Raw genomic sequence first — 17490 nt, 5'->3', positions numbered from 1 at the left:
ATCCCCACAACATCACTGGCCTTACAAATGAGTTTGTTGATTCTGTTGGTGTCTGCAACCCTCAGCCTGTTGCCCCAGCACACAACAGCAAACATGATCGCACTGGCCACCACAAACTCGTAGAACATCCTCAGCATCGTCCGAAAGATGTTAAAGGACCTCAGTCTCCTAAGGAAATAGAGACGGCTCTGACCCTTCTGGTAGACAGCCTTAGATGTTGCTTGACCTTCTGAGTTCCTTCGGCACTTCATGTGTGTTACTCTGGATTTCCAGCATCTGCAGAAACTCACGTTTAGAAAGAGCTACCATCTTCCGTTAATATCCAGGCAGATAAGACTAAATAATATCAACCGTGTTTGTCTACCCTATTCAACCTACAAGTCTATTCAAAATGTTCTTTTAAAATAAGTTAATTTTTGGTTAGTTTTATTGGAATGTTGGTACTTTATCCACTTAATCCTGTTTTCTACCCTATGTACTTTTTCTTTAGATTGGTCTTTGTGCTGCAGGGAGAGATTGAGAATGCATTTCATCCTACAGGTTGAGTACCCCTTATCCAAAATGCTTGGGGCCAAAAGTATTATGGATTCTGGATTTTTTCAGATTTTGTAATATATACTGAGATAGCTTGGGATCATCATCATTTCCAACCTTGAACTTATGTGCTACTGGTAAGCAGTCTTTTGTCTTACCCTTGTTCATCACACATAAGTACTTACAGTAAAAGTTATTACATACCATTAAAATAATGAAAATATCATGTGTGCGGGTAACAAAAGCAGCACAACAGCATTGGGAGAATACCTGATCAGTTATTGAACAAGAACAAGCAACAGCAGGCGTTCAGTCTCCACCTATGTTGTCGTGTTTTGATTAAAAGGTTATAGTACACGCTAATTGTATTTTTCTTTTTTTTCCAGTTTTTATGGAAAGTATAAAAACAATCAGTATTGTAGACTTGTTCTGATGCTAGATTTTCATCAGCAATGCTTTAAAAATTTAATGCCTTTATGTAAGGTATAAAAACAAACAGCATCGTAGACTTGTTCTGGTGCTAATTTTCATGATCAGCAGACGCTTAAAAATTTAATGCTGTTCCTTTTCTTAAATTTCTGCAACCAGCCTACTGAATATTCACAATTACCATCAATTTTCAGTTCATCATGATAGATCTTTGCTTGTTTCATGATCAGCATACAGTTAAGCAGCATATGTTCACTCTGAAAATGATAATACACGATCTTCAATTTTTGCTTTATGCAGTGTTTTTCTACATTTCATTAACTTCTGTTCATTTCATATATGAAGTCACTTCTCAAAATTGTCTATGCTGCACTCGGGAGCCTTCCCGGCTTCTTGTGGAATTGTACATTTGTGACGTCGTGTCAGTGCTCAAAAAATGTTTGGATTTCAGCAGTTTTCAGATTTTGCAATTTCGGATAAGGGGTACTCAGCCTGTATTTTCTGCACACCATGTACCTTAATTTTATCTCCTGCAACTCGAGGCAAGTTGCTTGACAACGTTGCTCCAGTTCTCCTTTTTCTTGAATCAGTTTCTGTCGCACTAAGGTGCTATTCTCAGCCTCCACAGTCAACTGCTGCACACGAGTCTCCAGCTCTTTCACAGTATGGTTCTGCATGTGCAAAGAAATGGATGAATCTTACTCAGATTTTGCTCTCCTCCCATGGAAACACACAATTTAAATTCAAAGACTCTCTAAAAATTAATTGATTATCTGGTATATCCTGCATCTTCTGATATTTACAATCAATAATCATATGGTTTAATAAATACATCATGATATACCCTCAATAGACTTAAGTAGTCAACATGTCACAATATTCATTGCTGTTCAGATTCCTGTACTGATAGTTCAGCTCATGTTTATTTGGTGGCTAACTGAAAATCGATATACCATGATGTCTAATTCATTGGTACTACCAGAAATGTTACATTTACTTGAAGACATCAACATTTTTATGTTGTTCACACTTGAGAGGCTTCCAGAGGTATTCCAGCCTGAACTTCCTTCCATACAAACACGAGGAAATCTGCAGATGCTGGAATTTCAAACAACACACATCAAAGTTGCTGGTGAATGCAGCAGGCCGGGCAGCATCTCTAGGAAGAGGTACAGTCAACGTTTCGAGCCGAGACCCTTCATCAAGACTAACTGAAAGAAGACTTTCAAATCTCTTACCAGCTCTTCTTTCAGTTAGTCCTGATGAAGGGTCTCGGCCTGAAACGTTGACTGTACCTCTTCCTAGAGATGCTGCCTGGCCTGCTGTGTTCACCAGCAACCTTTGTGTGTGTTGCCTGAACTTCCTTCCATGCCTTTTTAAACATACTATTTGCAGATTGGCATACAGGTGCAACAATTGAGGCAATGCTGCATGTGAAAAAAGCATTTTGAACTTCCAGAATTTTGTATTTACATTGCAACCTATTTAAATAAAAGATCCAGAGGTTTTATGCTGGGATGGGGAACTCTGAGCTTCAATAAATTTTCCCTCTTTACAGATCAATCACAAAACACACCGATTCTAAATTTCCAACTGCAAATGCTATCAAAGTGTTGAGTGCAAATAGAATAGCCTTCTGCACATCAATGATAAAACTCAGAACAGGAACTACATATTTGGACTATGCACCAAGAAGTCACAAATTAGGAATAATTATTTTTTAAGCAAAGATATAGAATACCTGGTAGAAATTGATTTGAGATACATAAAAGTAATATAAAAACACATTTTTGCATTTATTTAGTTACAGCACAAAACAGGCCCTTCCAGCCCAATGTACCCTGTTGCCCAGCAACCCACATATTTAACCCTAGCCTAATCATAGGACAATTTACAATGACCACTTAACCTACTAACCGGTATGTCCATGGAATGTGGGAGGAAACCGGAGTACCCAGATGAAACCCACATGCGCAGAGGGAAACACACAAACTCCTTACAGATTAGGCTGAAAGTGAACTCCAAACTCTGATGCCCCAAGCTGTTAGACCATCACGCTAACCACTATGCTATTGTGGCAGCATAAATAATCTGTTTCAAACATATAATTCTGAAGTTTTATAAATAATTTCTTCTGCTGGAGCCATCAGATGGGTATTGTTGTTTGACACACATAAAGGAAGATTATTCAGTTTCAGATTATGTAGGAGTTTTCTAGGAAGTGGTTTGAATCCACTTCCAGTCTATTCAGAATGTTCAACAATCATCTAGTACATGAAATGAGGTGGCGGCAATCATGTAATCCCTCAGTTGCTTCACCCTTCATTACAGTAATCTGAAAGGTAGTTTTATAAATTGGTAATTTCCAAAGGAATTTAATCATATTTACTTGGCAAAAATTAGGGGTTATGCCAGTTCAAAATTCTAAAGGTGATTAACCTGTAGACATACTCCGCCAAGCTCAAAATATGAAACTTCAGTCTGTGCTTTTCAATCATGCCTGGGTTATATAGCGGCACTTGGCTTCTTTTTTAAAAATATAATTTGCGCATAACACACTTAGATGGATATTTTCTCTAGGATATTCTGTAGGTCTTTATAACATTTATGAATAGAAATTCACCCTTTCATATACATGCTAAATGTACTTGCAGATCAGGCATGTGCATATAACTATGCTTTAGAGATTCCATTTCATTATCTTCAGTGCAGAGAACAGATTTCCACTCCAACGAGTAAATATCCCCACAAATTTAAATCATTCCTCATTTGACCACAATCACATGGGTGGCATTAGGTATAATGAAACCTTTTCTTCCACAGCGTCCTTTTTTCCAGTTATGCATTGATAGTTCAGATGTTTTTCTTCCTGCCTGATCTAAGGTCTGCACTAAGATCAGTACAGAGATGATTATCCAAGAGACTCATTCCTTATTATAGAATTTAACAGCTTGCAATCTCTTTGCAAAAAACTCCCTCAGGAGAGGTCACTGACCTACAGCGTTAACTGCTTCTCTTGCCACAATTTGTGTTTTCGCTGTTTTTATTGCCTAGTAACAACTTTTATTTGACAATATTGTTGTGAAGACCAGGAAGCATAAGTTTTGATTTCATGTGGTGTCGAGTGAATTGCTGAAGCATCAGTGGTAGCATCTTTCAGTCAGATGACACTAAGCTACTTGGCAAGATCATCAAAAATGTCATAAGGTTCTGTGCAGGGTGCTTGTTTACAGTCTATACTAGCTGAATTCATCCCCAGCCTATACCAGCTGAAAATCAGAATTCATTAGGGTATAGGCATAACGATTATAAATGGTGGAACTAGGGAGGGTGAGAAGGTTGATTTAAACACAAGGATTAGAATCTTTTAAAAACGCAAACACGAGGAAATCTGCAGATGCTGGAAATTCAAGCAACACACACAAAATGCTGGTGGAACGCAGCAGGCCAGGCAGCATCTATAGGAGGAAGTACAGTCAATGTTTCGGGCCGAGACCCTTCATCAGGACTAACTGAAAGAAGAGATAGTTAGAGATTTGAAAGTGGGAGGGGGAGGGAGAGGGATAAAGCTAAGAGCTGGAAAGTTGATTGGCAAAAGGAATACAAGGCTGGAGAAGGGAGAGGATCATGGGTCGGGAGGCCTAGGAAGAAAGAAAGGGGGAGGGGAGAACCAAATCAAGTCCAGTCAAGTTTATTGTCATTTCGACCATAAGCTGCTGGTACAGTACACAGTAAAAATGAAACCACGTTCCTCCAGGACCCTGGTGCTACCTGAAACAACGCAAAACTACACCAGACTAAACGTGGGGGGTGGTGGGAGATGGATTTTTCTCAGCCTTCGCAGAAAGTAGAGACGCTGCTGGGCTTTCTTGGCTATGGAGCTGGTGTTGAGGGATCAGGTGAGATTCTCCACTAGGTGAACACCAAGAAATTTGGTGCTCTTAACGATCTCAACGGAGGAGCCGTCAATGTTCAGCGGAGAGTGGTCACTCCGTGCTGTCCTGAAGTCAACAACTATCTCTTTTGTTTTGTTCACACTTAGAGACAGGTTGTTGACTCTGCACCAGTCTGTTAGCCACTGCACCTTCTCTCTGTATGCTGACTCGTCGCTCTTGCTGATGAGACCCACCACGGTCGTGTCATCGTTGAACTTGATGATGTGGTTCAAGCTGTGTATTGCAGCACAGTTGTGGGTCAGCAGAGTGAACAGCAGTGGACTGAGTACACAGCCCTGGGGGGCCCCCGTGCTCAGTGTGATGGTGTTGGAGATGCTGCTCCCGATCCAGACTGACTGAGGTCTCCCAGTCAGGAAGTCTAGGATCCAGTTGCAGAGGGAGGTGTTCAGGCCCAGCAGTTCCAGCTTTCCAATCAGGTGCTGAAGAATGATTGCGTTGAATGCTGAACTGAAATCTATGAACAGTATTCGATCGTTATGTGTCTTTGATGTCCAGGTGGGTGAGGGCCAGGTGGAGGTGAGGGCCACATGCCGTCCCATTCCCATTCTGAAATGTCAATACATGGCCTCCTCTACTGTCAAGATGAAGCCACACTCAGGTTGGAGGAACAACATCTTATATTCTGTCTGGGTAGCCTCCAACCTGATGGCATGAACATTGATTTCTCTAATTTCCATTAATGCCCCTCCTCCCCTTCTTACCCCCATCCCTTATTTATTTATTTATTTATTTATTTATTTCTCCTTCTTCTTCTTCTCCTCCTCCTCCTCTTCCTCCCCCCACTTCTCTCTCTCTGTCCCTCTCACAATTACTCCTTGCCTGTTCTCCATCTTCCTCTGGCGCTCCCCTCCCCCTTTCTTTCCCCCTAGGCCTCCCGTCCCATGATCCTCTCCCTTCTCCAGCCTGTATTTCTTTTGCCAATCACCTGTCCAGCTCTTGGCGCCACCCCTCCCCCTCCTGTCTTCTCCTATCATTTCAGATCTCCCCCTGCCCCTCCCACTTTCAAATCTCTTACTATCTCTTCTTTCAGTTAGTCCTGACGAAGGGTCTCGGCCTGAAACGTCGACTGTACTTCTTCCTATAGATGCTGCCTGGCCTGCTGCATTCTACCGACATTTTGTGTGTGTTGCTTAGAATCTCTTATTTGGCTCTGCTGGTTTGGCAGCTAATAGTGAGAGTAGATAATGGACAAATGGCACTCTTTACGGCTAGGATAGGATCTAGACAGCGGATCTCTGGATGGCCTCCAAATAATAAAGATTGGGTCAGGTGAAAATGTGTGAAATTGTCCAGTCAAGTTGTGATAGAGGTTTCAAGAGAGAGATGTAATATACAGAAAATAGAGCAAGGTGGTCTAATGATGGATATAATTTGAATTTGTATGATTATCTTGGCTTCAAATGAAATGCTAAGATACATTCTGCCCAGGCCTGAGAGAGTGGGAAGGAGACTGACATTGTAAGTAGCTAAAACTCTTCCATCTCATCCTCAAACTGACATCTTTGAATCCAATTTAGTTCAAACATTTTTTTTGGTTGTGACATCTATTGCCATTGCTCTACAAATCTCTATCCTGAAGGGACTAAATAATAAAAAAGTACATTTACTATCAAAGTATGTATGCAGTATACAATTCTGAGATTCATCTTTCCACAAATAGCCATATGACAAAGAAACGCCATGGAGCTCATTCACTGAAAACATCAAAAAAAGAACTCGAGCAAACAGTAAAAAACGAGCAAAAATACACAGAATATTAAACACCAAACTACTGATTCCCTGAAACAGTCTGGGAACATTCAGTTTAGTTCAGTTCAGCTTTGTGACACTTGTTGACTGCAGGTCAGCGAGCCAGTCTGCTCTGATCAAAATCGTGCAAAATAACAAAACAAAAGGAGTAACCACAGACCAGAAACACATCATAATGTGAGCTGCAGAGTTCTTTAAAAATAAGTCCAATCAACAAACCATGCTGATCAAGCGTTGCCCAAGATCCAAGAGTCCTGCACCTTCCTCTGGCAGCAGTGAGCGAGAGGAAGAGGGAGAGGGAAACCGGTCAAACGTAGGCAGATGGCACTGAACACACGCTCGCCTTACTCTCTTATCCTTGTTGATTTCAATCTTGCTTGAAGCTTTAATCAGCAAGTTGGTTGAGAATTGGAGCCAATCATGGGTTCACACTCTGCCATTCTCTGTGGTCAGAGACAAGAGGGTGTGACTGTTAGTGAAGCCAGTAGTGGGATCCAAGACACAGTGCTGGAGGAGCCTCAGCTCTTGTGCTTGTCCAACAGATCTGAGGTTCTTACTTCCAGTGTGGATGACAGTTGGGGCTGTAGGAAGGATGAGTAACCTAACTGTGGCACCATAGTTCAGGAAGCCATTCAAGATAGGGAAATGAAGAGAAATGTAGTGGTAATTGGGGATAGTATAGTCAGCGGAGTAGACTCTGTTGCAGGGATAGAGCATCCCAAAAGCTGGGTTACCTACCTGATGCCCGGGTTCAAGACATCTTATCTGACCTGCAGAGGAATTTGCAGTGGGAGGAGAAAGATCCAGTTGTCATAGTCTATGTGGGTATCAATGACATAGGTAGAATGCGGAAAGAGGTTCTGCTGAGGGAATTTGAGCAGCTAGGGACTAAATTAAAAAGCAGAACCAAAAAGGTGGTAATTTCTGGATTACTACCTAAACCATGTGTAAATTGGCATAGGGCCAAGAGGATTAGAGAGTTAAATGCATGGCTCAAGGATTGGTGTGGGAGAAGTGGGTTTGAATTCATGGGAAATTGGCAGCAGTATTGGGGAAGGAGGGAGTTGTACTAATGGGACAGGCTCCACCTGAACTGTGATGGGACCTGGATCCTAGCAAATTGCATAACTAGGCCTGTGGATAGGGCTTTAAACTAAATAGTAGTGGGGTGGATTCAACAGATTGAAGTAGTATGGATAAAGTAAAAGAGAAAAGTGTGGATAAACATAAAGAAAAAGCAAAAGATAAAAAACAGAAAAGTAAGAGTGGGGTAAAGAACAAAAGTGCAAAAGACAAGAAGATTACAAGATTTTAAAAACACAGTGAGTGTAAGGGCACTTTATCTGAATGCCCGTAGTATTCGAAATAAGGACAGTGAACTTGTGGCACAAATCACTATAAAGGAGTATGATTTAGTGGCCATTACAGAAACGTGGTTGCAGGGTGGAGAGCATTGGGAACTAAATATCAAAGAATACTAAGTAATACGGAAGGATGGGCAGGAAGATAAAGGAGGTGGAGTAGAGCTCTTAATTAAGGATGATTTCAGTGCAATAGTGAGAGATGATAGAAGATCTAAGGAGCAAAATGTTGAATCCATTTGCGTAGAAATTAGGAATAGCAAAGGGAAAAAAATCACTGGTGGGTTGTCTATCGGCCACTGAATAATAACATTACAGTGGCACAAGCAATAAACAGAGAAATATCTGAGGCATGTAAAAATGGAACAGCAGATATCGTGGGGGACTTTAACTTGCACATAGCTTGCGTGAATCAAGTTGGTCGAGACAGTCTTGAGGAGGACCTCATAGAATGCATCCATGATGGCTTTCTTGAACAGCATGTCACTGAACCTACAAGGGAACTTGAAATCTTAGATCTGGTCCTGTGCAATAAGACATCTAAATTTAGAGATCTTGTAGTGAGGAATCCTCTTGGAAAGTGATCACAGCCAGCATGATTCGAGTTTCTCATACAAATGGAGGGTGCAATAGTTCGATCAAAAACCACCGTATTATGCTTAAACAATGGAGACTACAATGGGATGGAGGAGGATTTGGCTAGTGTAGACTGGGAACATGGGCTATATGGTGGGACGGTTGAGGAATAGTGGAAGACTTTCAAAGAGGTTTTTCATGGTGCTCAACAAAAGTATATTCCAGTTAAAAGCAAGGACAGTAAGAGTAGGGAGAACCAGCCCTGGATAACGAAGGAAATAAAAGAAGGCATCAAAGTCGCCAAGAGCAGTGGGAAACTGGAAGATTGGGAAAACTTTAAAAAGCAACGAGGAACCACTAAGCAAATAATAAAGAAAGAAAAGATAGATTATGAAAATAAACTAACACAAAATATAAAAACAGATAGTACAATTTTTTATGATTATATAAAGTAGAAAATGGTGGCTAAAGTGAATGTAGGTCCCTTGGAGGACAAGAAGGGGGAATTGATATTGGGTAATGAGGAAATGGCAGGGGCTTTGAATGACCATGTTGTTTCAGTCTTCATGGTGGAGGACATGTCTAACATTCCAAAGGGAGATGTTATGGATGTGATGGGAGGTGAGGACTTCAATATGATAGCTATCATTAAAGAAGTAGTGTTGAGCAAACTTGTGGACCTGAAGATAGGTAAGTCCCCCGGTCCTGATGGAATGCATCCCAAGCTACAGAAAGAAATGGCATAAGTTATAGTAGAGGCTTTGGTGATAATTTACCAAAATCCTCTGGACTCTGGGCAGAACCCGGAGGATTGGAAGATGGTGAATGTCATGCCACTGTTCAAATAAGGATGTAGGCAAAATGCAGGTAACTATAGGCCAGTTAGTTTAACATCTATAGTTGGGAAAATGCTTGAAGCTTTCATTAAAGAAGAAATAGCGAGGCATCTGTAAAGAAATGGATCCATCAGGCAAACGTAGCATGGATTCAGCAAAGGCAGGTCCTGTCTGACAAACTGACTGGGGTTCTTTAAGAATATAGTGAGTGCAGTGGATAGAGGGGAACAGGTGGATGTTATTTACTCGGATTTTCAGAAGGCATTCAATAAGAGGCCGCATAAAAGAGTTGGGGGTGGTATATTCACATAGATAGAGGATTGGTTAACTAATAAAAAGCAGAGAGTTGGGATATCAGTGGTGAGCGGTGCGCCCCCAGTGATTGGTGCTGGGCCCACAACTCTACACGTTATACATTACTGATCTTGAAGGGGGACCAAGTGTAGTGTATCTAAGTTTGCAGATGATACTAAATTGAGTGAAATTTACTTTACTTTATTGTCGCCAAACAATTGATACTAGAGCGTACAATCATCACACTGATATTTGATTCTGCGCTTCCCGCTCCCTGGATTACAAATCGATAGTAAATATTAAAAATTAAATTATAAATCATAATGGAAAACAGAAAAGGGGAAGTAACGTAGTGCAAAAAAAACCGAGAGGCAGGTCCGGATATTTGGAGGGTACGGCCCAGATCTGGGTCAGGATCCGTTCAGCAGTCTTATCACAGTTGGAAAGAAGCTGTTCCCAAATCTGGCCGTACGAGTCTTCAAGCTCCTGAGCCTTCTCCCCGAGGGAAGAGGGACGAAAAGTCTGTTGGCTGGGTGGGTCGTGTCCTTGATTATCCTGGCAGCACTGCTCCGACAGCGTGCGGTATAAAGTGAGTCCAAGGACGGAAGATTGGTTTGTGTGATGCGCTGGGCTGTGTTCACGATCTTCTGCAGCTTCTTCCGGTCTTGGACAGGACAACTTCCATACCAGGTTGTCATGCACCCTAGAAGAATGCTTTCTACGGTGCATCTATAAAAATTAGTGAGAGTTTTAGGGCATAGGCCAAATTTCTTTAGTTTTCTCAGGAAGTAAAGGCGCTGGTGGGCCTTCTTGGCAGTGGACTCTGCTTGGTTGGACCAAGTCAGGTCATTTGTGATATTGACCCCGAGGAACTTAAAGCTTTTGACCTGTTCCACTTGCGCACCACCGATGTAAATTGGGTCGTGCGGTCTGCTACTCCTTCTGAAGTCAACAACCAATTCCCTCGTCTTGCTGACATTGAGGGATAGGTTATTGTTTTTGCACCATTCCACCAATTTCTTAATTTCCTCTCTGTACTCAAACTCATCATTGTTAACTTAGCAGCAGCAGTTCAATGCAATACATAATCTGGCAGAGAGACAGAGAAAAATTAATAAATAAAATAAAACATAATAATAAATAAACAAGTAAATTAATTACATATGTTGAATAGATTATTAAAAAATGTGCAAAAACAGAAGTACTAAAAAAAGTGAGGTAGTGTCCAACGCTTCAAAGTCCAATTAGGAATCAGATGGCAGAGGGGAAGAAGCTGTTCCTGAATCGCTGAGTGTGTGCCTTCAGCTTTCTGTATCTCCTACCTGATGGTAACAGTGAGAAAAGGGCATGCCCTGGGTGCTGGAGGTCTTTAATAATGGATGCTGCCTTTCTGAGACACCGCTCCCTGAAGATGTCCTGGGTACTTTGTAGGATAGTGCCCAAGACAAAGCTGACTAGATTTACAACTTTCTGCAGCTTCTTTCGGTCCTATGCAGTAGACCCTCCATACCAGACAGTGATGCAGCCTGTCAGAATGCTCTCCACAGTACAACTATAGATGTTTTTGAGTGTATTTGTTGACATGCCAAATCGCTTCAAACTCCTAATGAAGTATAGCCGCTGTCTTGCCTTCTTTATGACTACATCAATATGTTGGGACCAGGTTAGATCCTCAGAGACCTAGACACCCGGGAACCTGAAGCTGCTCACTCTCTCCATTTCTGATTCCTCTAGGAGGATTAGTATGTGTTCCTTCATCTTACCCTTCCTGAAGTGCACAATCAGTTCTTTCGTCTTACTGTTGCGGCACCATTCCACTAGTTGGCATATCTCACTCCTGTACACCCTCTCGTCACCACCTCAGATTCTACCAACAATGGTTGTGTCGTCAGCAAATTTGTAGATGGTATTTGAGCTATGCCTAGCCACACAGTCATGTGTATACAGAGTGTAGAGCAGTGGGCTAAGCACACACCCTTGAGGTGTGCCAGTGTTGATCGTCAACGAGAAGGATATGTTATCACCAATACACACAGACTGTGGTCTTCCAGTTAGGAAGTCGAGGATCCAATTACAGAGGGAGGTACAGAGGCCCAGGTTCTGCAACTTCTCAATCAGGGTTGTGGGAATGATGGTATTAAGTGCTGAGCTACAGTCAATGAACAGCATTCTGACGTAGGTGTAGGTGTTGTCTAGGTGTTCATTCACTTTGGAAGGAAAAATGAAAGCAGATTATTATTTAAATGGTAAAAAATTGCAGCATGCTGCTGTACAGAGGAATTTGGGAGTGCTGGTACATGAATCACAAAAGGTTGGTTTGCAGGTGCAGCAGGCTATCAATGGAATATTAGCCTTCATTGCTGCAGGGATTGAATTTAAGAGCGGAGAGGTTATGCCAACTGTACAGGGTACTGGTGAGGCTGCACCTGCAGTACTGTGTACAGTTCTGGTCTCCTTATTTGAAGAAGGATATACTGGCTTTGGAGGTGGTGTTAGACATGAGGAGAGGTTGAGTCGCCTGGGACTGTACTCACTGGAATTCAGAAGATTGAGAGAAAAACTTATAGAAGCATATAAAATTATGAAAGTCATAGATAAGACAGAGGCAGGAAAGTTGTTTCCATTGGTAGATTGAGACTAGAACTAGGGGACATATCCTCAAAATTCAGGGAGTAGGTATAGGACGGAGATGAGGAGGAACTGTTTTTCCCCAGAGAGTGGTGAATTTATGGAATTATCTGACCAATAAAGCAGTGCAAGCTACCTCAGTAAATATATTTAAGACAAGGACGGATAGAGTTTTGCATAGCAGGGGAATTAAGGGTTATGGGGAAAAGGCAGATAGGTGGAGACAAGTCCATGGCTAGATCAGCCATGATCTTATTGAATGGCGAAGCAGGCTAAACGAGCCTGATGGCCTACTCCTGCTCCTATTTTTTATGCTTTTATGCTCAAACTCACTCTGAACCATGCCAAACTTCCCTGGAGACAGTAAAAGCGCCAGATTGCTCAGGCAGTCGAAAAACACATCATCAAAAATGTAAATTAAAGGCTCCAATCACACCCAGATTAGTAGTAGTATATTTAAAAAGAGGAGAAGAAATAGTTTTGCGAACTGTCTGCAGGATGTCACTGTTAAGTCATGTTGGGCACTGGCACCATCTTCCCAAATGCAAGTTGTTCAGAAAATGCAATAGTAAACATACAAAACAAATGCAATGAAATTGTTCTTTGCAATGTCTACACTTCAGAAAAGAAACTGAATTATTCAGCTCTGAACTGCTTCATGTGATGCAACATTTTCTATTAGAAAATTACCTGTCAAAACACAGAACTAAAAACCAATCTTTTGACTATATTTTTCAAACCCAAAAGTAATCTCACAGTTATTCAACCTCAGTGTTCTGTTTCAGGGTAAAAGTAATCATCATACATTTTATATACAGGAGACTGGGAAACAGATAAGAGAAGAAAGATGCCACAATTGAGTACTAAGATAAATGCAGAGGTAAATAAAAATACCTATTAAGAGAAACAGCTGATATGGCAGCTCAGCACTGGGAATGGCCACCACAGATATAGATAGATTACTGAATAGAGACTAGCTTGACCATGACATTGAAGCCACAAAACACTTACTACATATAAGAAAGCCAGAAAATTCCAGAAATACTCAGCAAGTCAAGCAGTATCTGTGGAAAGAGAAAGAGTTAACATTTCAAGACACATACCTTTAAGTTAGAACTGGGGGAAAAACTTTAACAAAAAACATTAACTTCGTTTCCAAAGATGCAAGCTGACATGCCGCATATTTCCTGTACTGTCTTGGATTTGTTTTGCATTTCCAGCATCAGCATTTCTATTGAATATAACTCATTGCATAAACATATGAGATTATGGTGAAATATTGACATTTCATCCATTGTCATCAATAAATGCCTCATGGAAAGAATAACAGATTTCTTCTTGAAGGATTTTCAAAGCACCAGCTTTTCTCTCTTCACCTTCTCAGAAAAGATAAGGAGCTTGAACGCCCAGACAACCAGAATTATGAACAGCTTCCTCTCCACTGCTAACAGACCTCTCAACCAAACTGCTCTTTCCTGGTAGTGATGCCAAACTCAAAACCCTATTGTCACTTTAACGTTTCTTTTTGCATTACTTCAGTTTGCACTTCTAAACTTTGTACGTTTTATTATTATAGTGTATACGGTTTATTTTGTAAGCTTTGCATGAGCATGGGATCTCATTGCATTCTGTTGTTTGTGAAAGTCACTAATTATGAAAAAGGAAGGAAGGATTCTGAAACAATGAAGGCAATTATGTTGCCAGCCCAGATTTCAGTTTTCCTTTCTTTTGTTCCCTACTTTTCCAACATAAGTAATACAACACGTTGTTAGTTAAATCCATGAGATCTGCAAATCACTAACTTGCCTGGAACTGACAGTTCTAAGTTCAGCTTCAGAAACTTGTTTTTTCTCTCTCTCCGAAGGAATGGCTGCTTGTGACAAAAGCATTTAATAGGTGCTCCTCTTCACTAAAACAAAGTGCTTTTCCCAAGGCAAACATTGGGTCTGCTTCACTGCATCTCCAAATTTGGCTTTTGATAATGTTGATAGCATACATTATATTTATTGATCATAAAGCTGATTTTAGACATCAATCATTTGGTTTAATACCTACTACAACAATGCAGCAATTCCTTTGATGTCAAGAAAACCAAAGTTTTCAGTATAAAAGTAGGAAAAAGGTGAATGGCTATCACAAAAAATTTCAAGACAAAATGAAGGACTATATAAAGATGCTTAATAATTGTCTCTCTCAATCTTCCTCTATGAAGACGGGAGCTAACTGGAGGTAAACAGTACTTCAATGTTCCAATTTTAATTGCTCCTGATCATTTGCCCAAATGACGTCATCACTTGTGATTCTAACAGCAAATATCAGTTACTGGTTTTGTATATACTGCAACAATGTTTTAGAACAGAAGCAGGGCATGAACTGCTTGAAAATATTTGGCAATTTTGTTAGATCACACACATAGTTTGTTTCTTTGCGATGTTTGTTTTGGTTCTACTATAGAAATTTTTCAATCTTAGTTTTGACATTTTCAACCCTGCCATCACCCCTCCTCCCCACCACCACAACCCCTCTCCAGCTTCAGGAGCTATTCTTTAAGAGAGCAGGGTGGGGAAGGAACTCGAATTTTCAACGCCATTTGTATGAAGAAGAGTTTCATAAGTCACCAAGGAGATAAGAAAATCAATTACCTCATGATCACAGAACAGTACAGAACCAGCTTTTTGCCTATGCTGAACACTAATCTCTTATTAGGTCCACATCCTAACTCTAAGGTCAGGGTTTTTTTCTGCCTTCTTTATCACCTTATTACTGCAGTGAACACTCACAGTAAATTTTCCTCTAGGAACTAATGTCTAATACTTAGAAGCAGAAATACTGGCTAATATTTTTATTCCTCATATAGACAACAGACAAAAGGTGCAGGAATAGGCCATTTGGCCCTTCGAGCCAGCACCGCCATTCACTGTGATCATGGCTGATCATCCACAATCAGTACCCCGTTCCTGCTTTCTCCCCATATCCCTTGACTCCACTATCTTTAAGAGCTCTATCTAACTCTTTCTTGAAAGCATCCAGAGAATTGGCCTCCACTGCCTTCTGAGGCAGAGCATTCCACAGATCCACAACTCTCTGTGTGAAAAAGTTTTTCCTCAACTCCGTTCTAAATGGCCTACCCCTTATTCTTAAATTGTGGCCTCTGGTTCTGGACTCCCCCAACATTAGGAACATGTCCCCTGCCTCTAGCGTGTCCAATCCCCTAATAATCTTACATGTTTCAATCAGATCCCCTCTCATCCTTCTAAATTCCAGTGTATACAAGCTCAATCGTTTATTTGGAGAATTCAGGTAATGGTATAAGTAAAAATTTAAACTAACCAAAACTATTTATTGAAAGGAAGGTGGGATATGGAGTCACAATTTTCCTTTAAATTTTTGGAACTCTTACCTTCTGGGCCAGTACACAGAAGAATTGATGTCCACTGAAAAAGGACAGATTTATCTGAGCAAATAAATTCAATACCACATTGGAAACCCTCTGAACACACGTCAAAGGTCAACAGCAGTCAAGATAACTCGAAATACAAAATCATTAAGAGATCATTAAAGCTGCTCTTTACACTCATTCTCAGTACTCACTAGAGTTTTAAAATGAATAGATATATTTCAGAATCACATAATTCAAAAGGAATGGTAGCAACATACCTGACTAATCCAGAGACCTAAACAAATGGCCCTGAGACACACACTCAAATCCCATCAAAGTAATGAAAATTCAGGTCATTAAATAACTTGGGTTTTACAGAAAATAAAGGCCCTGTGTTGGTGGCCATGAAATTATCTGAATGTCATAAAAACTCATGTGGCTCACTAACATTCAGATCCAGATCACCTCGCATGTGATCTGGACCTGCAGTTACCTTATTAATGCATATTTCCCAGACATCTCACCTCTCCCGGAAGTTCCAGGAGTCTTCCGCATATTGATAGTGGCTCCCTGACGCCCGGAAATTATATACAATATCCCAGAAATCGATTTTTTGAGAGGGAGAGGGAGAGCGAGCATCCTGATTGGTCTCTCTTTGTGCTAAGAGTGGTCCCCAACCACCGGGCCACGAGGAAACGATATGATTTGGCGATATGAAACGATACGAGTCAGCTGCACCTTTCCTCATTCCCTGTCACGCACTGTTGAACTTGAATGCACACGAGGTCATTACCCGCGTGACATCCATGTCAGCGCGGGAAGATCAACTCCTCGATCTTGCAAATGACGGCGGGCTGAAAAGTACGTTTGACATAACATCTCTGCCAGCATTCTGGATCAAAGTCAAGGCTAAGTATCCTGAGATAGCTACGAAAGCACTGAAAACGTTGCTTCCATTTCCAACATCATATCGCTGCAGTGGGGTTTTCTGCAATGAATGCAACAAAAACTAAATTGCAGAATAGACTGGACACAAGGAACCCCCTTTGGGTATCACTGTCTCCTATCACTCCTCAATGGCACCGTCTTGTTGCAGGAAAACTGATTCAGTGATATTGGTGTGTTGCAATGATTTTATATGTTCATACAAGGAAAATATGCGCTGTGTGTTTAATATTCAAATGCTACTTAAAATATTATGATGCTATTGACTTATAGTTGACTTATCACCTATATTCTAGTGATTAACACCCCCGCCCCTGGTCGGCCAGTCCGCAAGAATATTGTCAATATTAAACCGGTTCGCGGTGCAAAAAAGGTTGGGGACCCCTCCACAGTAGACCTATCACTTTTCCCTGTGGGCGGACTTTACAGTTGACCTCAAAAATAATGAGTGATGCTCGCTGCACTGTTTGCAACAGTGACTTTTCTATTGCCCATGGTGGGTTAAAATGTAAAAGACATGTTGAGGTGAGTTTAACAGGTGCCATCATTCCTTCGTAGCATAGCTAACGTTATTTAAACTAGGTGGCTGGCTACTAAGGAGCTACGCTATTGATGTCCTACGAGGTGAGGCCAAACTCCCTGTAGACTTGCTTAAATTTGTAATAGAATAAACATGATAATATAAGTACATATTTTAATGTCACATTTTCTGCATGTACCCAACTTGGTTTACAGATTAAACAAAATCACTAAGCCAAGTATTACATACACCCTTGGAGGTCGACGGGGTGGGGGGGGGGGAA

At 41.0% G+C, this 17490-nt stretch overlaps 1 protein-coding gene across 6 annotated transcripts in view; it reads right to left on the bottom strand.

Moving 5' to 3' along the window:
* The window catches only part of cep112 (centrosomal protein 112), a 546977-nt gene that overhangs the window by 337777 nt on the left and 191710 nt on the right, over positions 1–17490 (bottom strand). For all 6 annotated transcript variants that reach the window (XM_072242065.1, XM_072242069.1, XM_072242070.1 and 3 more), the window contains one exon: positions 1480–1634. In XM_072242065.1, the coding sequence (XP_072098166.1) occupies positions 1480–1634 (155 nt within the window). The remainder of the gene's footprint in view (positions 1–1479; positions 1635–17490) is intronic.

The sequence above is a fragment of the Mobula birostris genome, chromosome 24 (assembly GCF_030028105.1).
Source record: "Mobula birostris isolate sMobBir1 chromosome 24, sMobBir1.hap1, whole genome shotgun sequence".
NCBI lineage: Eukaryota > Metazoa > Chordata > Chondrichthyes > Myliobatiformes > Myliobatidae > Mobula > Mobula birostris.
The sequence above is the reverse complement of the archived record's forward strand: the minus strand, read 5'-3'. Positions and strand labels throughout refer to the sequence as shown.